Source organism: Aotus nancymaae, unplaced genomic scaffold (assembly GCF_030222135.1).
Source record: "Aotus nancymaae isolate 86718 unplaced genomic scaffold, 86718_ANA_hifiasm-v0.15.2.pri h1tg000007l, whole genome shotgun sequence".
Classification (NCBI taxonomy): Eukaryota; Metazoa; Chordata; class Mammalia; order Primates; family Aotidae; genus Aotus; species Aotus nancymaae.
In genome coordinates, this window is record NW_026988418.1 from 2,558,422 (window position 1) to 2,581,829 (window position 23,408).

Here is a 23,408-nt window from a genome sequence, read left to right on the forward strand (position 1 = left end):
AGTAATCCTAGTGGAGCTTGGGCTAGGGTCTAGAGATGAGGTGGCAGATGATAGGCAGGGGCTGTTGTGGTCCCGTAGTTCATTTGCACAAAGGAGGGGCTGGCCTCTCCTGGGGAGGTATTTCCGCTCACTGGAACAAATGCGGGCGCTCAAAAGGCTTTAATGTAATGAGACTTCTCTGGTGACGTCACTTGTAAATGTGGTCAAAGTCCAGTTCTTAGGGGCTAGTAGAAGCAGGAGTAGAGATCCGTCGGTTTGCATGCTTTCACTTCTCCGCTGTCACTGTGCATGGTGCCTACTTTCAGCCAGTGAACCAGCACAGCTGGGCCCGGCATGAACGCCTACAAGTATCAGAAGTTCCTGGAGGGACTCAACAACCTTAGAGGTATTATAAGGCTTCAGGCTCCCTACCCGTTGTCCTTGCTGATTGTGTGAACGCTTATTATGGTGTGTGTTGTATGGGGTCTGTAAAGCCCTCCTGCTCTGAGCCAGCCATGTTTTTTATGTGTTTAGGCAATTAAACAGAAGGGATAGAGTTTGTAAATGCAATCCTAAGTGAGTAGGAGAGAATTCCCTCAGGTACTTCAGCAACAGCCTGTTGTCTTGCTTGAATGGACAAATAAGAAATGTCCCCTGCATTCTTGAGCTCAGAGGGCTCAGGGCACTCCCTGTTTTCTTTGAGGTGGCCAGACAGTGTGGGTAGGGCCCTGCAGCCTCACCTAGGGTGTAGTTAGGTTTCTTGGGCCAGGTTTTCCAGTGTCTACAGTGAGTCAGAGTCCCATGTGGAGAGAACAGGAGTTGGGAATGGGGAGGAGGGTGGAGGGAGGAATGCATCTTGATGATCTATAGATATAGCCTTTGTAAAGGGTAAATCAATGACTTTGAAAGAGGCAGCTTTTTATTAAAGTAATATTTAAAGGAAATAGTGTTTTCTCTGCATCATTGGCAAATTCTTCACTGATCAGACAGGAGAAGAATGTACTCAGATGTGATGTAGGACTCTTTTTGGGAACTAAAGAGAAAAATGAATGAAATCTTTTTATATTCGCTTCTCTAATTAATAAGTAGTTTTATTTCCATCTGCAGAGGGGGAGTGCTCGAAGCATTTTTCTTTCATCAAAAGTTAGGATTCTGGACCCAGAGCAACCATGGGGTGTGGAGAGAGTGGGAGGAGGTAGAGGGAGAAAAGGAATAAACTGGATTTTTTTCAGGGATGAGGAAAGGTGGCAGACAGGGTGTGGGCAGGAGATCTGTACTCCTTTCCTGCCAGGGTATATAGATATTTTACTTTCTTTCATTATCTGTTGAAGAACTTGGGTTCTAAGAAACATATGGAGAGCTTTGTGTGCTATAAAGGGATATATGGGCCAGGCATAGTGGCTTGTACTTGTAATCCCAACACTTTGGGAGGCTGAGGTGAGAGAATTGCTTGAGCCCAGGAGTTCTAGACCAGTCTGGGCAACAAAATGAGACCCCCATCTCTACAGAAATGTTAAAAATTTAGCTGGACATGGTGGTATGCACCTGTAGCCTTAACTACTTGGGAACCTGAGGTAGAAGGACCACTCTGAGGTCATCTTAGAGGTACAGAACCCAAATAACACAGCAAAGAGACCCAGAGTCTGGAGTGAGAAGAGTGCTGCTGTCTGGTTAGAGACCATGGGAAGAAGGGAAGAATACCCACATCTGACCAAGCATGTGTAAAATGCATCTAGGCACCTTCCTCTCTGAGAAACAGCGGTAGTATGGTGCTTTAGAGTGAAGGCAATAGATGTTTTCTCTCCACACTACTACCTCCCTTGAATGGAGTTCTGTTTTCTATCTCTCATTCACTATTGTTTGCTCCATTCACTTATATGCACTGTACAATAGTCTTTATAGCATAAAATGTACAATATATAGCACTTTCTCTTGTTCACTCAAAGAAGTATCAGATTTAAACTCTTTACTACTGGAACCTGAGTCTTTTTCAGGTGGGAGAAGTTCCTAGAAAGAGGGCATGTAGTTTTTTTGGTTTAGTTCTTAATAGTTTTTTGGAATGTTGCTCTAGGTCTTAGACAAGTATTCCCCCAATTCTGGGCTGCCAGGCAGAGAGTTAGATACAAACCATTGCCTTTGTCAAATCCTCCGGTAGGTTGAGTTTCACCCACTGTGCACCATGATTGTGGCGAATGATTACTTCCCTTCTTTTCACTTGTATCTTTGTGTATTCCGGAAGGGCTGATGGAAAGAGGTAATTGGTTCTCCTCTTCATTTAGTTACTGACTATTGCTTTTCTTGGCATGGTTCAGCTTGTAGCCATTCCTCCATCTAGTGGGTAACTGTTGAAGGGAATCCAGTGGGAGAATAGAGACATTGTACAAGTTTTTGAAGTTCTGATCCCCAAATTCCTATGGATTTTTGATGTTTTGATGCTAGGATTGGGGTGCAATATATTCCACTGCTGCTGCTTTTTCTGGAGGGCTTTAACTTCCATTTCTCAAGCCTGCCCAAAACTTTAGTTATTGGGGTTATTTCTGCCCAGATGGACCTCTCTCATGGGTATGACAGGTTAAACTATTGGCCCAAGTCCTGCTTTTTGTCAGTGTCGAGGCCTGTGCCTTGACTGAGATAATTAGGTAATTAGGGATTAATTAGGAAGGCAGAGAAGTAGAGTGATGAGAAAGTAGTTCACTAGCCTTTGCTAAGAAAAATTCGTGATAGGACTGTGAGATGATAACTGACTTTTAAAAGAGAAATATAATGGCCAGATACAGTGTCTCATGCCTGTATTCCCAGTGCTTTGGGAGGCTGAGGCAGGAGGATCATTTGAGGCTAGGAGTTTGAGACCATCTGTGGCAACAGTAGCAAAACTCTGTCTCTACAAACAACACAAAAATTAGCCATGCATGGTGGTGTGCACCTATAGTTTCAGTTTCAGCTACTTAGAAGGCTGAGGTGGGAGTATTACTTCAGTTGGGGATTTTTGAGGCTGCAGTGAGCTATGATCATACCACTGTACTCCAGCCTGGGTGACAGAGTATACCTTGTCTCTTTCTCTCTCTCTCTCTCTCTCTCTCTCTCTCTCTCTGTAACCTCCACCTTCTGGGTTCAAGCAATTCTTGTGCCTTAGCCTCCTGAGTACCTGGGATTACAGGCATGAGCCACCATGCCTGGCTAATTTTTTGTATTTCTAGTAGACGTGGGGTTTTGCCATGTTGGCCAGGCTGGTCTCAAACTCCTGACCTCAAGTGATCTGCCTGCCTCAGCCTCTCATAGCGCTGGGATTACAGGCGTGAGCCACTGTGCCCTGCCCTGCCCCTGTTGCTTAAATAGATAGATTAAGAAGAAAAAAAAGAAATATACTCCAACATACTTATGTACTTTCGCCCTTCTCTTCCTTTACATATGCTGTCTTATTCCCTCTTCCTATTATTTTTGTCTCTTTGTACCAAATTTCTGCTCATCTTCCAATGCCTAGCCCAAGTCTCACTTTCCTCCGTAAGTTTTGTTTTTGTTTTTGTGTTCCCAGTAGAATTATTCTCTTTCCCTCATCTATGTTGCCATGGTACTTTAAGCATACTTATTTTAGAGCATATCACATTATATTTTAGTTACTTTATTAAACATTTGATTTTGCTGATAGTCTTTACTTCTTGGTCAAGTATCTGTAACTTTTGTAGGCTTCAGTTTTTTCATGTGTAAGAATGGGGATCATAGAATTTACAAGATGTTGTGAGGCCGGGCGCCATGGCTCACACCTGTAATCTCAGCACTTTGGGAGGCCAAGGCGAGTGGATCATCTGAGGTCAGGAGTTTGAGACTAGCCTGACCAACGTGGAGAAACCCTGTCTCTACTAAAAATACAAAATTAGCTAGGCGTGGTGGTGCATGCCTGTAATCCCAGCTACTTGGGAGGGTGAGGCAGGAGAATCGCTTAAACCTAAAAGGCAGAGGTTGCAATGAGCCAAGATCGCACCATTGCATTCCAGCCTGGGTAACAAGAGCAAAACTCTGTTTCAGAAAAAAACAAAAAAAAAAGGTGTTGTGAGGATTAAATGAGATAGTGAATATAACATCTGATGCAGACTAGGAGCCTGATAGATGTTAACTATACTGTTTCTAAAGGCAGGAACTGTGTGTCATTTATCCTTGAGTCTCCTTCACCTAGCATAGTGCCTGGCACATAGTAAGCATAAAGAGAACATTTGGGGCATTGAATTGAACTAAACTCATATTTAAAGGTCCTTCAGTAGTCACCATAGGAGGTTGAAAAAATATTCTAACAATGGTACCTATGCTGCATAGTTTATTTAAACATGCTTTTTGTGGGTTTTCTCTTCAGTGCCAGGTTCTGACCCTCATAAGAAGCTCCATGGTCATTTTATAGTCATACCTAATTTTTTTTTTTTTTTTTTTTTTTTTTTGAGACGGAGTTTCACTCTTGTTACCCAGGCTGGAGTGCAATGGCGCGATCTCGGCTCACCGCAACCTCCGCCTCCTGGGTTCAGGCGATTCTCCTGCCTCAGCCTCCTGAGTAGCTGGGATTACAGGCACGCGCCACCGTGCCCAGCTAATTTTTTGTATTTTTAGTAGAGACGGGGTTTCACCATGTTGACCAGGATGGTCTCGATCTCTTGACCTCGTGATCCACCCGCCTCGGCCTCCCAAAGTGCTGGGATTACAGGCGTGAGCCACCGCGCCCGGCCAGTCATACCTAATTTTTGGTCAAAATATGATATTTGACCCAAGACAAAATTAAACCCAAATCTCAAAGAATAAAAATGTGCTATTGAAAACATTGGAAAGATGGTACTACTAGTCTGTAGGTAGTTACAGATCAGGAGTTCCAGGTATTTTGAACAGCAACAATATTGTTGAATAAGTGGAAAAGGTGACTACCGAGAAAGAACATGGTCCTTTTTGGGTTCTATTAGTTCTGCTATGTTTGTCAGATCATGTTTCTCATTATCTTATAGCTTTGCTTGGGACATCCACTTAGTCTGCCAGCTGAGAAGCCTGTCCCTTGTTACCACATCCAGTCAAGCAGGACAAGCTCTCACACCCCAACATATACCCTCAGAGAATGGATTTTTTTTAAGGGGGGAGGCGGTGCTTTTTTCCCCTCTTCAACTTGGTTTGGAAAAAAGACTTTTTTGACTTCTGATGTTAAGTAGATGCACTATATTGTCCTTATAGAAAGCAGGGAAAGGCTGGGCGCGGTGGCTCACGCCTATAATCCCAGCACTTTGGGAGGCCGAGGTGGGTGGATCACGAGGTCAAGAGATTGAGACCATCCTGGTCAACAAGGTGAAACCCCGTCTCTACTAAAAAATACAAAAATTAACTGGGCATGGTGGCGCACGGGCTGAGGCAGGAGAGTTGCTTGAACCCAGGAGGCGGAGGTTGCGGTGAGCCGAGATCGCGCCATTGCACTCCAGCCTGGGTAACGAGCGACACTCTGTTTCAAAAAAAAAAAAAAAGAAAAAAGAAAAGAAAAAAAAAGAAAGCAGGGAAAAATAAACTGATAAAATCACTGACATCCTACAAATTACTAGGTTCATAATTTGCTATATTTCCATCATCTCTTCTCTATCCGTATGTATATAATGTTGCTTTTATATATCTGTTGTTGTAGTTCTCTGTCTTGCTCTTTGTTATTTCGTGAGCATTCTTTATACCTTTATCTCATCATGATTTTTCACAGCTTTATGGAATTCCATCAAATGGAAGGTTCATTTATTTAACATATTCCAGTAGTGGAGCATGTACATTTCTAATTTTTCACTGCTGTGATAATGAACATCCTTGTAAATAAATTTTTCTGTGCATTTCTGATATTTTTAAAGGATGGATTTCCACAAGTGGAATTACTGGGTCTTAATCCATGTATTCAAAGCTCTGGATGTTGGCTTTTATTTCACTTTTAAAAGCTACTGAGGGTAAAAAGAGGATACCTGTAACACTGAATACCTCTCTGATAGCTCTTGGCCCCTTGTCCTCTAGGGATAGTCCTGTCTTCAGGCTTAGTGGCCAGCTGGCTCAGATGTTTTATTATCCAGTTAATTTTGTGGTGGAACAGGTGCCAAGTGGCCTTCTCCCTTAGTCAGCAGCTCCCATCATGTCATCGTAGTATCACTGCACTACTTTACTCTGAAGCTTTTCTCACAGCAATTCTAAGCATTTAAATAGCTTCATTGATCCTTCCAACTCTAGTACCCTTTTCTCTTGTAGTGGGGAGAGACCCATTAATGTTGATTGGGAAACCAGTAGCAAGAATGACTGTCAATATTGTACAGAAATTCCAGATTGGAACCCTAGATTGGTACCAGATTGAGATTCTCTTTGCTTTCCTGCTGTTACTGAGCTAGCACCTAGCTAATAAATTGGGCGAGCTTAATTTGATAAAATAGATTGACAAAACTTTACTGTGTCAACACCCCTGCTTTGGTAGATTTCTACTTCTGGAAGAACTGGAACTCGTGCTGTGTTTTAAATCAGTGTATTACACCCAAATGTAAATCAGCTCCTGTTGCGTGGACCTTAGAGTAGAATTACAGACTTGATGAGAGTACTTGCTTGTTTCTGACTTAGAGTTGACATTCTGGAGGAGACAACGTGAGGTTTTCTAGCTGATGGTAGACTAGGGATGTTTGGAGATTAGCTGGAGGACTGAGAGAAGGCACATGTGTAGGACTTTGTGTGTAGGGGGCCAATGAGAAAGTCTCTGCAGCAGTTAGTATAGTGGAAAATGGCTTGAGTCACTGACAGGCTTGCGTCCTTCATAGTGAGAACTGTCTGCCTCTCCCATTCCCAGAGCCCTTAAGCAAACCTTTCATAAAAGAGCGATTCACTCCACTGCAGGGAATCTGGAAATCTGCGTGCTTCTGGGGTGAGGCCTGTCAACACCTTTTACAGCACTAGGCACCTAGTAGACCATGTGCTTATTTGAATAGTTCATAGTTTTGTCCTGTTCAAGTTTTTTCTCTCCTTAATTGTATACTTTTTAGGCTTACTGCATGTCACTGGGCTAGAGAGAATCATCAGCAGAAACTCACTTTGGGGTTGGTTTCAGTTGCTGCTATTTTGCAATGTGTGGGGTCATTCTATTTTTTGTTATGACTGGAGATGGTTGTTATACTATCCCTATTTCTCAAAGAGTAGGCCTCTATAGCTAACAAGCATACATTATCATTTTCCCCTCATCCTTGGTTTTGTTTTCTTATGAAGTAGGCATTAGTATTGAAAGGTTAAGGCACTCATCCTCACTATGCTGCTGCAGTTTCTATTGGTTGTTGGAGAAACCCCAGGCTGATAATACTAATTTTATGCCTATTACTCATTGTAACAACTGTGGGGTTGATACTTTCAATGAATACCAATTGTTAAATACCATCTTTTGCTCATTGTGGAATGGCAGGAACTTTTTAGACTTCTTGGTTTGAAATCCTTTGATTTGGAAGATCACTTTTTACAGTTTGTTAATAACTTAATTGCCTCACTCCTTGATCATTCACTGTTGCATAGTAAGTCTCCATCTCCTTCCTTCCTTTCATTGAGAACTTTCTGACAGTATACAAAGATTATTGACAGTCCCTGTCTTTGAGAAATTATCAATCCATAGTCTAGTGGGGAGACCATAGAGGGCACTAGATTTTTTTTTTTTTTTTTTTTTTTTGAGACGGAGTCTTGCTCTGTCACCCAGGCTGGGGTGCAATGGTATGATCTCTGCTCACTGCAACCTCTGCCTCCCGGGTTCAAGTGATCGTCCTGCCTCAGCCCGTGAGTAGCTGGGATTACAGGTGTGGACCGCCACGCCTGACCAATTTTTCGATTTTTAGTAGAAACAGGGTTTTGCCATGTTGCCCAGGCTGGTTTTGAACTCCTGACCTCAAGTGATCCACCTGCCTTGGCCTCCCAAGGTGCTGGAATTATATGCATAAGCCACCGTGCCCGGCTGGCACTAGATATTTATTGTGAGATGGAATTTCGCTCTTATTGCCCAGGCTGGAGTGCAATGGCACAATCTCAGCTCACTGCAACCTCCGCCTCCTGGGTTCAAGCCATTCTCCTCCCTCAGCCTCTTGAGTAGCTGGGATTTGCCTGCCACCACATCTGGCTGATTTTTTGTACTTTTTTTTTTTTTTTTTTTTTTGAGGCGGAGTTTCGCTCTTGTTACTCAGGCTGGAGTGCAATGGCGCGATCTCGGCTCACCGCAACCTCCGCCTCCTGGGTTCAGGCAATTCTCCTGCCTCAGCCTCCTGAGTAGCAGGGATTACAGGCATGCACCACCATGCCCAGCTAATTTTTTGTATTAGTAGAGACGGGGTTTCACCATGTTGACCAGGATGGTCTCGGTCTCTTGACCTCATGATCCACCCGCCTCGGCCTCCCAAAGTGCTCAGATTACAGGCTTGAGCCACCGCGCCCGGCGATTTTTTGTATTTTTAATAGAGATGGGGTTTCACCATGTTGGTCAGGCTGGTCTCGAACTCCTGACCTCAGGTGATCCACCTGCCTTGGCTTCCCAAAGTGCTGGGATTAGAGGTGTGAGCCACTGTGCCTGACCAGCACTAGATATTTTTACGGCAGAGGAATGGCATAAAAAACTAGGGTGGGTGTTTTTTTGAGGGGTCGGGTGGGGAGAGATAACTGGCAGCAGTATGAAAGATCATTTACAGGGAAGTGGGGATATAGCTAAGCCAGTAAGTATGTACCTGATTTTAGTTTGTTTCAGATGCAGAGAAGTGAGAGAAGAGCAGCCATGTGAAATCTTTTTAAAGGAGAATTTAGTTTTTAGAAACATTTTATGTTGAATGCTAGCTAGAAGTAGAGATCCACTTTACCCCCACAGCTGAAGTTGAACCTGACCCTTATGTTGTGCAATGCTTTGTGTTTGGGTTGCTATTTCCTGGGGCTGGTCAGGTGATGCACTTCAGCATGAGGCCCAAGGTGTCTGTCAGTGATAAGAGGAGAAAAAAAGCCTGTTTAGCTGTGGATAGGGCCTTTGTTTCCTCTGAGATTCTCTGGTCTACTCTCCCTAGTCCAAGGCTCCATCTCTACATAACTCTCTTTTTTTTTTTTTTTTTTTTGAGACGGAGTTTCGCTCTTGTTACCCAGGCTGGAGTGCAATGGCGCGATCTCGGCTCACCGCAACCTCCGCCTCCCGGGTTCAGGCAATTCTCCTCCCTCAGCCTCCTGAGTAGCTGGGATTACAGGCACGCGCCACTATGCCCAGCTAATTTTTTGTATTTTTAGTAGAGACAGGGTTTCACCATGTTGACCAGGATGGTGTCGATCTCTTGACCTCGTGATCCACCCGCCTCGGCCTCCCAAAGTAGATTTGAAGTGCCAACTTCATTCTGTGTTGGAGTGCTGGCATTGGACACTGTTGATTACATTCCTGCCTGTTTAAAATACTCTCTTCCTTTACCTTCAGTGAGAGTATTTTATGGTGCCTTTACCTAATTGATTGTTGTTTGTCTGCTTTGTTGGGTCTTTTTCTTCTTCTGACTCTTAACTGTGGCAGTTTTCTTTTTCTTTTTTTTTTTTGAGACAGAGTCTCGCTCTTGTTGCCCAAGCTGGAATGCAGTGGCATGATCTTGGCTCACTGCAACCTCTGCCTCCCTTGTTCAAGCAATTCTCCTGCCTCAGCCTCCCAAGTAGCTGGGACTACAGGCGCCCACCACCATGCCTGGCTAATTTTGTACTTTTAGTAGAGACAGGTTTCACCATGTTGGTCAGGCTGGTCTCAAACTCCTGACCTCATGTGATCCACCCGCCTTGGCCTCCCAAAGTGGTGGGATTATAGGCATAAGCCACTGTGCCCAGCCTAACTGTGGCAGTTTTCTAAGGGGTAAGGCAGTGTAGTGAAATGGGAAGAACATGGGCTTTGGATCCAAGCAGGGCTGGGTTCAAATCTATGTTCCTACATTTAATCAGCCAAGTGACCTGGGCAAGCCTCAGTTTTTTCATCTGTAAAATGAGGATTTTCTGAGCCTCAGTTTTTTTATCGGTAAAATGAGGATAATAATATCTTCCACATAAAATTATGAGGATTAAATGGAGTACTATAGGTAAAAGCTTCTAACACAGTGCAGACCTATATCAGTATTTTCTTATTGCTTGATTGATTGGTTGATTATAGAGATGGGGGTCTCCCTATGTTGTCCAGGCTGGTCTCAAACTCTTGGGCTCAAGTGATCCATCCCCTTGGCCTCCTAAAGTGCTAGGATTATAGGTGTTAGCCACTGTGCCCAGCCCAAACTCAGTATTTTCAAACTAATCTTAAATTTGGCTTTTCTGTCCCAGTTACCATTTTTTGACAGTTAAGCTCACATTGTTCCAGTCTCTGAGATGAGAAACCTTGGAGACATCTTTAACTCTTTTCTCTTCATCAACTCTCATTTTCAGTCTGTCATTGAGTTCTTTTGTTCTTCAGAATTTCTCTTAAATTTGTCTTTTTGTCCCCATTCTCTATGCCATGACTCTGGTCCTGTCACTCATCACCTCATGCCTGAATTACAGCAGCAGCCTCATATTTTGTTTCCTGTGTCCTGTTTGTCACTGAAGTAGCAGCTGCTTTCCTAGTATTTCCTATTACTGAAAGTCTAAATTTGTTAAAAAGACCATTTATGGACTGGACATGGTGGCTTATGCCTGTAATCCCAGCACTTTGGGAGTCTGAGGCAGAAGGATTGCTTGAGGTCAGGAGTCTGAGACCAGGCTAGGCAATATAGGGAGAGACTGTCTCTACAAGAAAAAAAAAAATTTTTTTTAAGTTAGCCAGACCTGGTGGTGTGTGCCACTAGTCCCAGCTACTCAGGAGGATGAGGTGGGAGGATTGCTTGAGCCCAGGAGGTCCAGGATGCAGTGAGCCATAACCGTCACTGCACTGTAGCCTGGGATAGAACAAGACCCTGTCTAACAAAAACAAACAAACAAAAAAGACTACAACATTTTATGCTCTTATCCCCCTCCTACTTCACCAGGCTAATCTCATGTAATTTCCTAGAACGCACCTTCAGGTCCACACAAACCCTGTTCCTCATTATGTCATATCCTCCCTCATTCATTCTCTCTCCCTGCCTTTTCTTGTGCAGTTTTCTTTATGGAATGCCCTTGTTCTGTATACTTAACTGAAATCTATCTATTCCTTGAAGCTTCATTTCAGGTCTTTCTTCTAATGAAGACTTCTCTGATTATCATAGTCCAAGTTGATATATCACTTTCCCAAGCGAGTTTTATCTATTGAAATTGTAAGCTTTATTGAGAGAACTGTTTTATACACATTACATTTCTGTTACTCTCATGTTGCCTCGCCAGCCAAGTTTAAATGCTCCTTACAGAGCACTTGTAAAGTGTGGTGACCAAAGTGAATCACTCTTTCATTGGACAAATGTATATAAGCACCTACCGTGTGTGCTGTGCTCTGCACTGGGATCCCAGCAATAAACAACACAGTAACAAGACAGGTTATGCTGTACAGAAGCAGACACTAGACGAATATTTGTCAGTCAACTGAATTTATGGAAGCCAGGTTGGACTCTTAAATAAGGACAAATGACAAGAAGAGGGAGAATTTAGAAAATAAGGTACAAATGAAACAACTATTATAGGAAAAAGGTGTTTAATGGATTCATTCAGCAAGTAATTTATTGAATATCCACTGATATAAATGTATTCTCAGGTATTCAGGATATACCAGTGAATAAAGCAAAGTCCTTTCCCTTGTAAAGCTTATATTCTATCATTTGGAGGAATTTTCGGAAAGAAAATCACCTAATACTGGATGAAGCCCATCTGTGGGAGGTCAGCAGTGAAGGAGTTAATATACTTCTAGGGCTCTAGGCTTTGTTGAAACAGATGGTTTCTCTGCCCTAGGGAATGTTTTTAAGGGGGATTAGAGGACTGGGCTGAGGAAGGCCTGAGACCTCTTTCCCTCACGCCATAGCACACACACCTGCTGTTCTGGCGCCTGGTGAGCTATGTAACTTGTCCCCAACTTGGTAGGCACTTGTTTGCAGGCTTGTGATTGTGACTGTAGGGCTGGCTCTAGGCTTCTGACATTTTTATTTCCCTGTCCTGATTTTATTTGTCCAATAGCAATGAAGTCCCATTTTAATTTAAGAGACGTTTGGACTTGTCTGTGTTCCTTTCTGGTCCATATTTACTTTTATGTTATTCTCTTTCTCTTTCTTTCTCTCTCTCTCTCTCTGTGTGTGTGTGTGTGTGTGTGTGTGTGTGTGTGTGTGTGTGTATTTTTCTCATGATCCTATTTATGTTATTGTGGTAAAATACACCTGACAAAAAATTTACCATTGTAAGTACTTTAGAGCATACAGTTCATTGACATTAAGTTCATTAACATTATTTTACAAACACTGTGACTATTGAGTTCCAGAACTTTTTCATGATCCCAAATGGAAATCCCATATTCATTAAGCAGTCTTTCTCCTTCCTCCCAACCCCTGGCAACCACTAATCAGCTTTGTGTCTTGCCGGTTCTGGATTTGCCATTCTGGGTATTTTTTTTTTTTTTTGAGACGGAGTTTCGCTCTTGTTACCCAGGCTGGAGTGCAATGGCGCGATCTCGGCTCACCGCAACCTCCACCTCCTGGGTTCAGGCAATTCTCCTGCCTCGGCCTCCTGAGTAGCTGGGATTACAGGCACGCGCCACCGTGCCCAGCTAATTTTTTGTATTTTTAGTAGAGACGGGGTTTCACCATGTTGACCAGGATGGTCTCGATCTCTTGACCTCGTGATCCACCCGCCTCGGCCTCCCAAAGTGCTGGGATTACAGGCGTGAGCCATCGTGCCCGGCCCATTCTGGGTATTTTATATAAATTTAGTCATGTGGCCTTTTGTCTCTGGTTTCTTTCACTTAGCATATGCACATATTTACATGCCTTTTCCATGTATCATTATAAGAATTTTTAAAGTGTTTCCTTACAGCCATTATAATTTTAAGTTATCTTGTTGATAGTGGCTTCATTTAGCCATTCTTTTATTGCTGAATGTTTGGATTGTTTCAAGTTGCTATTATTTTTTAAAAATGCTACAGTGGACACCTCCCTGAGTATGCTCTGCCATCTTTCAGGGAACTCTGAATGTTGCACATCAGTTGCAGGAGAGCCATTGTCCTTGATTTAGGATAGTGTGGCCTGTTATTCAGCTCTGTGGGAGGACAGTCAAGTAATGAATTTTATATAGATGAGAGCATTATTCTTTGCAACATAAGACCATGATCTCCAGGGAGTGGCAGGGAAAAGTTTTTTTCCCTACTGTCTAGAATTCTCTGATACTCCCTATATCCCTTTGGCTGTAGGAAAGAATTGATTATAGCAGTTGAAGATTAAATGTTTTATTCATTTATTCATTCAACAAGTATTCAAAAGCCTACTATATGCCAGACATTTGAAACTTGCTGGTGGGTTGAGCTTGGCTAACCAGTGCCTTTCACTCCCTAGGCCTTTCATACCTGCCTGGGAACAGACTAGGACCTACTTCCAGAGTAATCAGAGCGGATCTAGAGGCTAGAGCCACGTAGGGCTTTATTACTTCATGATTTAATGCCTCAAGATTTGGTACCATTATAGATACTAATCACACATTAATTTGCCTGCTCACTCTGGGGATTTCAAGGCCAGGCTGCCACTTTTCATACATGGTTGATTCTTGTTCGCCACTTTAACAGAGTCCTGGCTGCTAGGAGATGAGCCATCAGGCCTGTGCCCTCTTAGTAGTTTTGTTCACTATATCCTGGGCAAGGCAGCAAGGAGAGGATACTTACTGACTGAGTATAAAAGCTTCAGGGACTTTATTATTATAGTAATGTTACTGTGTTCATGCAAGGGGTGAGGTTGGAGTGTCACAGATTCTGAGTTAGCCCAGATATGCTTGAGATAAGTGCTGCTGGGGCCTTTTTGCCTTTTGGTCGACTACCCTCCTCCCTTTTTTGTCCTTACTGACCCATTTAACAGAATAGTCTTAATTTCTCTCTACCTAGCTGGGAAAATAAAGACCACTTAGGACCATTCAGGGCCACACACTCTGCTTACAAAACCCAGTGTGGAGTAGAAAAAGCACTGGCAGCAATTGCTAGATCTTAAACATTCACTTAGGAAAATGCCAAACCTGGTGATTTGGAATAAGAAGCAGAGAGGCTAGTGAGAGTTCTGGGATTAGGCCTGATCTCTGTCCTCTTCCACCTACCGCTTGTTGCATTTCCTTCACTGTCAGAATTTGATTGTTCTGTGTCTGTAACTTCAGATATATTTTTCCTGGTGTGTTTGAAAAACTATTCAACAGTCTCCTCTGGGCAGGGAGGGAAAAGGGTTAGACAATCAGCAGTAGAGACTGTTATTTCTCTCTCTAGACCTAGACCCTGGAGTTCACTGAAGGCCCAGAGTTACTGAGGGGCGGCTATGTTTGTTTTTCAGTGGACTGGCTTTACTGAGTGGGATACAAAAGCCCAAAGCACAGGCCATTCCCACAAGCCTAACATTTTCATATTTCTTTCTATGCCAAAGAATCTTTGGTTAGGGTTAAGAATAACTAGTCTGTTTGTGGAAATACCAAGGCCTTTTGTTTGCCAGAAGAAAGAGCTTTTGATTAAGGCTGCCTTCTCTGTCTCTCTCTCTCTCTCTCTTTTTTTTTCTTTTCCTTAAGCCGCTGTGGGAAGACTTCAGAGCCTCTGAAGGTGCTGTATTTAAGGGATGTAGGGGAAGGAAAGATAGCTAAATAGAACTGAGAGAGACTTAATCATACTTTGCCACACATTTGTGCAGAGATGAACCACAGCAATAAAATCTATCCAATTTTTGGTCATTGCTTCTACTAGCCTTTCTTTCTTCCTGTCTTTTATGAAATCCACCCAAAACAGTAGTTCCCAAAGGATCTGCTGCACTGATCTGACCTTGAATCACACTCTATCACTTAGTGTGATTTGGGGCATGTTACTTAACTTTTCTGTTTAAGCTGGAGTTTTGCAACTATAAAATGGGGATTATAATAGACCATTTTCATAGGGTTATAATGAGAATTGAATGAGTTAATATGTGGAAAATACTTAGAACAGTGCCTGGCACATAGTAAGAGCTCATCGCAGTAAATATTACTACTGTCTATGGCAAATGCTGAGTGTAGCTTTATTTTTCTGATTAGTAATTGCAAATGTGGCTTTCTAGGGTTGGCAAAGTCAGGCCTTTGTCTTTTTAGAATGAAAAGGAAGCAGACATTCCCATTAGGCATGAACTTTTTATCAGTCAGAGGCAAAAGGAAAGATTTATTCTCTGTGTGGACACATCTTAGAGGCTCAGTGTCTTAGTTGAATGTCAACAAGGGAATCAATTTCATCATGAGGAACTTACTCTTTGGCAAAAGCAAGGTCGGGGGATGGGTCATCTACTTTCTTAGTCTTTGTCTGAGAGTAGTGATGTTTCTTGTGCCCCAGGAAAGCTTGAACCGAGGTATAGAGATGGGGCCCCTGGTTCTCCAAATTTACAGTAGTAAGAGAAGCAAGAAACAGTAGGACAAGGGGAAACCTCAGGCCTGGGTCTGGTCCCAGTGTCTGTACTACCAAGTCTGGAGAATGTCACTAGTGGAGGCTCTGGGCAAGTGCCTAGCCACTGCATTTCCCTGGCCATAGTAAGAGATGAGCAGAATGACCTGCCCTAAGCCTCTGAGCTATTTTAGAAGCTTCCACTGCCTTTCCCAAATTGATGGAAGTGGCTAAGGAAGTAGCACAGAAATTGAGATTTTTGTGTCTTTCTTGTGCTTTTCTGTATTGTCTTTAGTTTTTAGGAAGGAATTCCTTGGCTTCCTCCCCTACCTCGTTCCATTCTCTCTTGCAAAGTAAAATCTCACCTTTTTCCTGCAGGAGGAGGTTAGGTTGTAAAGTTTGCACATAAAGTGAGGATTCCAAATAATCAAAATTATCATGGAAAAATATCTCAAATGACCCAGAAATCAAAGTATATAAACATGGTTTTGTTTATATGCCAGGATAGAGTTGGAATACAATATAAAATAGTTGGCCCGTAATTAGGAGACATTTTATATGAAAAAATAAGTATTCTCAAAAACTAGAATCATATTCAGCATTCAGAATGCTCACAATGTGAAAAGGCATACTGGACTGAGATGTGCTGAAGTCTCAGATTCAAGTCCTCTCATCTCATGTTCACCCTGGTAAATAACCTTTCTTTGGTGTAAAACCTCACTGAGTAGAATTGTGAGTAAATTTTTGTACTGTTTAAATTATTTTTCTCTTCCTGGTCAGGTTTACATAGTTAAATACAAGTGTGTTGTGATTGTAGTTTATCCTTCTTTTCTGCTTTCTGTTTTGCTGATTTCTTCTTCCCTTTTAAAAATCCTCACTTTCAGCCAGACATGGTGGCTCACGCCTGTAGTCCCAGCACTTTGGGAGGCTGAGGCTGGCGGATGGCTTGAGGCTGGGAGTTTGAGACCAGCCTGGCCAACATGGCAAAACCCCATCTCTACTAAAGATAGAAAAATTAGCTGGATGTGGTAGCAGGCGCCTGTAATTCCCAGCTACTCAGAAGGCTGAGGCAGGAGAATCACTTGAACCTGGGATACAGAGGTTGCAGTGAGCCAAGATCACACCACTGGACTCCAGTCTGGGTGGCAGAGTGAGACTGCCCTACCCCCTCAAAAAATCCTTACTTTCGTCTTCTAAGTCCATTTTATAGCAGACAGCAATTCCTCTCTTACCTAGAGCTTACTTGTATGTTTGCTTGTTCCATTTCTTAATTATTTTCATTGTTCAGAATTCTTTTTTTTTTTTTGAGACGGAGTGCTGAGATTACAGGCGTGAGCCACTGCGCCCGGCCTGTTCAGAATTCTTTTTTTTTTTTTTTTTTTTTTTTTTTTTGAGACAGAGTTTCGCTCTTGTTACTCAGGCTGGAGTGCAATGGCGCGATCTCGGCTCACCGCAACCTCCGCCTCCTGGATTCAGGCAATTCTCCTGTCTCAGCCTCCTGAGTAGCTGGGATTACAGGCACGCGCCACCGTGCCCAGCTAATTTTTTTTTTTTAGTAGAGACAAGGTTTCACCATGTTGACCAGGATGGTCTCGATCTCTTGACCTCGTGATCCACCCGCCTCGGCCTCCCAAAGTGCTGGGATTACAGGCGTGAGCCACCGCACCCGGCCCCAGAATTCTTTAAAGGAGAATTGATAGCAGGAAGGGAAGACTTCTGATAGTCCTTTTCATTGAAATTTTGTAGTCATAGCTTCCACTCTTCTCCTCTTAGGTCTTCTAACTTTTGATTCTTATACCTTGCATATAAAGCCCTTTCTTTCCTTCTTTTTCCCCTCATTTTGGTCATTTTTCTGTAGAGAATTTCTACTTATGCTTGGGCAACTAGAAATGAATTCTTGTTATACTTACTAAGCATCACTGGTTCTCTCTCTAGATGTTTAATAGAATCACGTTTTTAGATCAATAGGTTTTTAGATCAATCCCAAAGTCATAGTATCATGCAAAGACAGATGAGAAACTGAGCCCACCTGGAGAAGTCAAAGGATACTTGCCCCAAGTCATATAGCTATTGACAAGCTTAAACCATGACCCAGGTTTCTGATGTGCAGATGAATGCCTTTCCTCCAAATCACATTGCTTGCTGTTGAAGGCTTGGCTAGGAGTAATCTTTAGTAAGATCCTTTAATTGTGACTTTTTTTCTTTTGTTTAATTTTTTTACAGTTCCTTCCTTTAACAAAAATGCTAAGTACTATAAACTTCAAGAGGGTTAAAATTAGTTCGGTTTCAAAGGCATATTTGAGAATTATGTAGCATCTCTTGAATAGTCTAGAAACCTCAGAGCTATGTTGGGACCTAAGGACTGGGAATTACTGTCGTCGAACTAGAGGTTTGAGAAAAGGAGATTTGTGACCAAAGTTCTAGGGTGGTGAGGGTTTCTGTAGGGAATTAGCTGGAACACAGAAGGGTAGTTTTAACAAACATTTGTTGAATTCCACTCTTTGCAAGGACTAGGTATTGGGAATACAAACATGATTCCTGTCTTCAAGGGGCTCACAGTCCCCTGGTTCAACTTGAGAAAATAAGGTATTATATGAATTTGGAGAGATATCTCAGTGAGGCTGTGGTTTCTTTTGTCCTGATTTGGTCACAAAACTGGAGGAGATAGAGTTGTTCACTGGAACTTTGGGAAAATCCCAAAAGAGAAGGCAGTGAATGCTAGTTTGGTTCTTGAATAGGGCAAGGTAGGGTTTCTTAGGGTCTTAAGGGCCATTTGTGTTTACTTGGTGAAAAGAACAATTGGGAACAAAATGTAGCTCTTTACACACCCTTTCCTCTCTTTCTTTTCTTGCTGGAATATAGTAGTGTGATCTGGGCTCATTGCAACCTCCATCTCTTGGTTTCAAGTGATTCTCCCGCCTCAGCCTCCTGAGTAGCTGGGATTACAGATGTGTGCCACCACACCCGGCTAATTTTTGTATTTTTAGTAGAGATGGGGTTTTGCCACGTTTGCCAGGCTGATCTCAAACTCCTGACCTCAGGTGATCCGCCCACATAGGTGTCCCCAAGTGTTGGGATTACAGGCATGAGCCACCACACCCGGACTCCTCTTTTTCTTCTATATGTTCTTCTTTTTAGGAACTACTGATAAGCATTAAGCTAGGTAATTTTTCATTTTTTTTTCATGTCAGAAAGGTAATGTGCTATTACAAGGTTTGAAGGAGGCATATCTTGCACATGAGCATGAAAACCCAATCTTCATGCTTATGAACTACAAGAGGATCGTCATATTTTAACTTAAAAAAAAATTTCCTTTCAGCGGCCAGGCACGGTGGCTCATGCCTGTAATCCCAGCACTTGGGGAGGCCGAGGCAGGTGGATCATGAGGTCAGGCGATCAAGACCATCTGGGCCAACATGGTGAAACCCTGTCTCTACTAAAAATACAAAAAAATTAGCTGGGCGTGGTGGCGCACACCTGTAGTCCCAGCTACTCAGGAGGCTGAGGCAGGAGAATTGCTTGAACCCAGGAGGCGGAGATTGCAGTGAGCCGAGATCACGCCACTGCACTACAGCCTGGGCAACAGTGTGAGACTCCGTCTCAAAAAAAACCAAAAAATAAAATTTTCCTTTCAGCAATGGGAATATGGGGTAGGGGGGAATGATGAGGAAAATGGGCCTGACACTGTGGTTCATGTCTATAATCTTAGCACTTTGAGATGTCAAAGCAGGAGGATTGCTTGAGACCATCAGGAGTTTGAGATCATCCAGAGCAACATAGCAGGACCCCCGTTTCTACCAAAAAAATTTAAAAATTTAGCTGGATATGGTAGCTCATGCCTGTAGTCCCAGCTACTTGAGAGGCTGAGCTGAGGTCTTGCTGGAGCCCAAGAGTTTGAGGCTGCAATGAGCTGTGTTTGCACCACTGCACTCCAGCCTGCGTGACAGAGCAAGACCCTGTTTCTCAAAACAAAACAAAACACACATAAAGAAAAGAAAAGAATAAAAAATACTTGTAAAGGCTAGCCCTTGCTGTATGTGAATCAAATGATTTATCAGACCAGGAGAAGTTTATGCTGTGTTTTTAGACATAGGCAGGTAGGAGTTTATGGCTGGGAGAGACATGCGGTTGTTCTGGTCTCTGTAATCCTGCCCCAGACTGTCCCTCAGGTGTTGTCCAGCTACATTGGCTTTTGTTTGTGTAAAACATCCCCTTGTTACAAAGGTCAAAACTGTAGTCCTTGCTTTCTCAATCCTGAGGAAGGAAAATAGGTTAATTCCAATTATATATGTTTCTTCTTTGCCCCAGAAAAAAAAAACAGTAAAACAAATGACAACCAGAAAATCAACAATTAAAGTCCCCCAAGAAAATAAAACTTCAGCAGCCATGATTGCACTTGTGAAGCTTCAGGCTGTTGGATCACCTAACAGACTTTGCTGGCAATCAACTAGTGTTTCTATAGAAGGAGTTTTCCAGATTGATGCCTGATGTACAAATAACTGCATCATCATTCCCTGGCTGTCATCATTATGCAAAAAGGAAACATCAGAGAGGGTTCCAGGAGCCACTCAACATATCATTCATAAAATAGTATTGCTAATGGAAGGAGGGATGATGGTGGGGCAGGCATATTTGTGTTTATAGAGGAATGCAGGACTATAATCCCCATGCCTAGTTTATAATTGGCATTGATAATATAACCATCTTTTAGAGGGTCAGCTCCAAGAGATAACTGGAAAACGTCTCAGTTTTGCTCCATGCGCTATTTCCTTTGCCATCTATATCAGAAGCTGTGGTGAATGGGAAGGCCATTGCTTTCTGAAGTGCCTTTAGGCCTTTCTTAGTGACTCTTAAGTTTTAAGAATCATTTGGGTGAGCTTAATGCTGAAATCCTGTAGCTAGGAAAGCTTCACTGCCATGGCAATAAAGTTCCCCATTGAATAAGTAAAATGGCAATGTCCAAGAATGGAATGGTGGTTATTTCAGTCAAGTTGAGAAATGGGATCACCGAGAAGGAGATTTCCACAGAACCTAGACTGTCAGGGAAATCTTTATTTCCCACTGTCTTCTCCTTACAAATTCCAGGAGAGGAGTTTGTATTTGTATCCTTAGTAAGACTCGGAGTTCATAAAGGTCAGCCAATGTACTCCCTTACAGCTACATTGTAATTTTCCTTTTCAACATTCTTTTTTTTTTTTTTTTAATTTTACTTTAAGTTCTGGGATACATATGCAGAATGTGCAGGTTTGTCACATAGGTATACATGTGCCATGGTGGTTTGCATTCTTTTATGTGCTAAACATAATCTTAGTACCTCACAGACAGTGCATATGCACTAACACCTTTCCTGAAACCTTAAAATTTAAGAAATATAGAAATACAGGTAGTTTATAAGTCTTTTCCTCTTGGGAAAGAAAATTTGGGATTTCCTTTGTCTTTTTGTCCTATCATACTCCTTGAAAGGGGTAGTAAGCATTTTTCTCTTTTTTCCTCTCTCTAGTTCACCCCAGTGGGGCACATAGTTGCTGAATTCGGCAACATTCTTTCCCAAATGATTCTTAAGGCATGAGGGTCACTGAGGTTTATTTTTGAATCCGTAACCTAGGGTTCAGCAGTTGTTCTTACTGAATTCCCCTGCGGAGGCTTTCAGCTGCCCAGACACCCCCCCACGTTTTTACTGGGCACATTCCAGCAATCCTGAAGTCCTGACCCTCAGGAGTTAAATTGTGGTCTGGTGCCTCACTCCTGGAATTCCTTCAATGAGGCATGGCCATGGCATGAATCAGGTGTCAGATTGGAAAGCCAAGGGAACAGGTGGCTTGTGATCATAATGTAAAATTTCTAACTGGTAAAGTGGTTTCAGAGACTTAATGCGTATTGAAAGTTTCCTTCTGCTTTATTGTCAGCCTTAGCCACCTCTTGACGGTCTCTTTAGTTCCTTTCCTGGATTGTCTAGGAGCATGCTAGAGGCTCTCAGAACATAAGGAGTTAAACTGCAGTGAACTTTTGGAGAATGATTAAACAGTGATTAAGTGATATTTTAACTTCTGTTTACAAGGGAGAAATGGATGTCATCAGTAAAAAGGTTTGCTTGCAGTTTTGACTGAAGTCATCTTAGCCAGGGCTGCCTGCCCTTATTCAATTTCATTTTTAGCTGCAAGGTGAATTCCTCCCACACATGCTTCTTTTCTGATGTCCATCTTTGTCTTTGCTCATATTCTACCCTTTCCTTTCTTTCTCCTGACCCCATGTTGCTCTAAGAAAACCAGCTCCACTCAGAACAGAGTTGGGGTGGGACGCCACTACCCTTCTGCATCTTCTGTTTCTGGAAGTCTTTGGGATGAAACATAGATGGGAGAGTTGGGATACTGGAATGCTGTTGAACTGGTGGAAAAAGTACCAGATAGGCAACTGAAGAGGCCTGTGTTTGAATTCCAGCTCTGCTACTTACTAGCTGTGTGATCTTGGACAAATCACTTAATCTCTGCAAGTCTTAGTTTCCTCTTCTGTAAAATGGAGGTGATAATTTCTACTTGAAAGAATAGGAATTAGAGAGGATTAGAGTTACGTATGTAAAGAGCATTGCCTGACACACACACACACACACACAGTAGGCATTCAATTATGTTTGAGAATAGGAGCTTTGCTGTGTGATCAAAGAGGTCAGAATTGATGACTGCCTTGGTTAGCTCTTAGCCCATTTTTCCTAATGCTAATTGTATAGTTTATACATTGTATTTTAAAGTTATGTTGCTGGGCGGGGTGGCTCATGCCTGTAATCCCAGTACTTTGGGAGGCTGAGGCGGGTGGATCACTTGAGGTTGAGACCAGCCTGGCCAACATGGTGAAATCCCATCTCTACTAAAAATACAAAAACTAGCTGGGCGTGGTAGCTTGTGCCTGTAATCCCAGCTACTCGGGAGGCTGAGGCGGGAGAATCACTTGAACCTAGGAGGTGAAGCTTACAGTGAACCGAGGTTGCACCACTGCACTGTAGGCTGGGCAACAGAGCAAGACTCTTGTCTCAAAAATAAAAAATAAAGTTATGCTATCCTTTGCTTTTATTACAGTCTAATAAGGAGCTTGGAGGAATTTTAGACCCCTATAATTTCCATCACCCTCCTCAAAGCTGCTGTAAATAAACACTTCTTTTAAGTAAAAAGTACTTGTTACATAAATTCAGGATTAAGATTTATTATGATGACTTTTCCCCTTGCAACCAGATTGCAACATATAAGCCTATTTTTTATAAAATTTCTGGTTACCTACTCTGGTACTAATATAAAGATTTATTTTTCTTAGGGATGAGTTGTGGCTGATTTATATAAGAAGATACAGGCCAGGCATGGTGGCTCATGCCTATAATCCCAGCACCTTGGGAGGCTGAGGCTGGCGATCACTTGGGGTCAGGAGTTCAAGGGTCAGCCAGGCCAACATGGTGAAACCCCCCTCTACTAAAAATACAAAAATTAGCAGGGTGTAGTGGCTCATGCCTGTAATAATCCCAAATACCTGGGAGGCTGAGACAGAAGAATTGCTTGAACCTGGGAGGCACAGATTGCAGTAAGCTGAGATGGCACCACTATACTCCAACCTGGTTGACAGAGCAAGACTCTCTCTCGCACACACAAAAAGGAAGATATTATTTCTTCTTTTGATACTTTTTTACATATTTGAGGCGTTTGTGATAGAGAAATGGATTATGGTTATTCTGTCCTTCTTCCTTTTACTAAGGTAGAATGAGCCAAGGCCAGTGGGGCCTGACAGATCTCAGGGCCTTTGCTGTTCCTCTCAGCCCTAGCTATGGTTGGCTAAGTCTCTGTTTCTTAGGTCTTAGGGTGTTCAGCTGTTCTGGAAACTTGTTGAAAATTGTTGTTCTGCAGTACAAAAGATACTCTATTACTTTCTTATTTCTTGAGGTAGGATC

The 23,408-nt window shown here is 42.6% G+C and overlaps 1 protein-coding gene and 1 pseudogene across 1 annotated transcript in view; one reads left to right on the plus strand and one right to left on the minus strand.

Annotated features, from left to right (window-relative positions):
* Positions 1-318: 318 nt before the first annotated feature.
* The window catches only part of MACF1 (microtubule actin crosslinking factor 1), a 329,515-nt gene continuing 306,425 nt past the window's right edge, over positions 319-23,408 (plus strand). The window contains exon 1 of the mRNA XM_064372195.1: positions 319-385. Coding sequence (XP_064228265.1) covers positions 334-385 — 52 coding nt within the window. The 5' untranslated portion in view covers positions 319-333. The remainder of the gene's footprint in view (positions 386-23,408) is intronic.
* On the minus strand, positions 18,667-18,764 carry LOC135273532 (small nucleolar RNA U13; annotated as a pseudogene).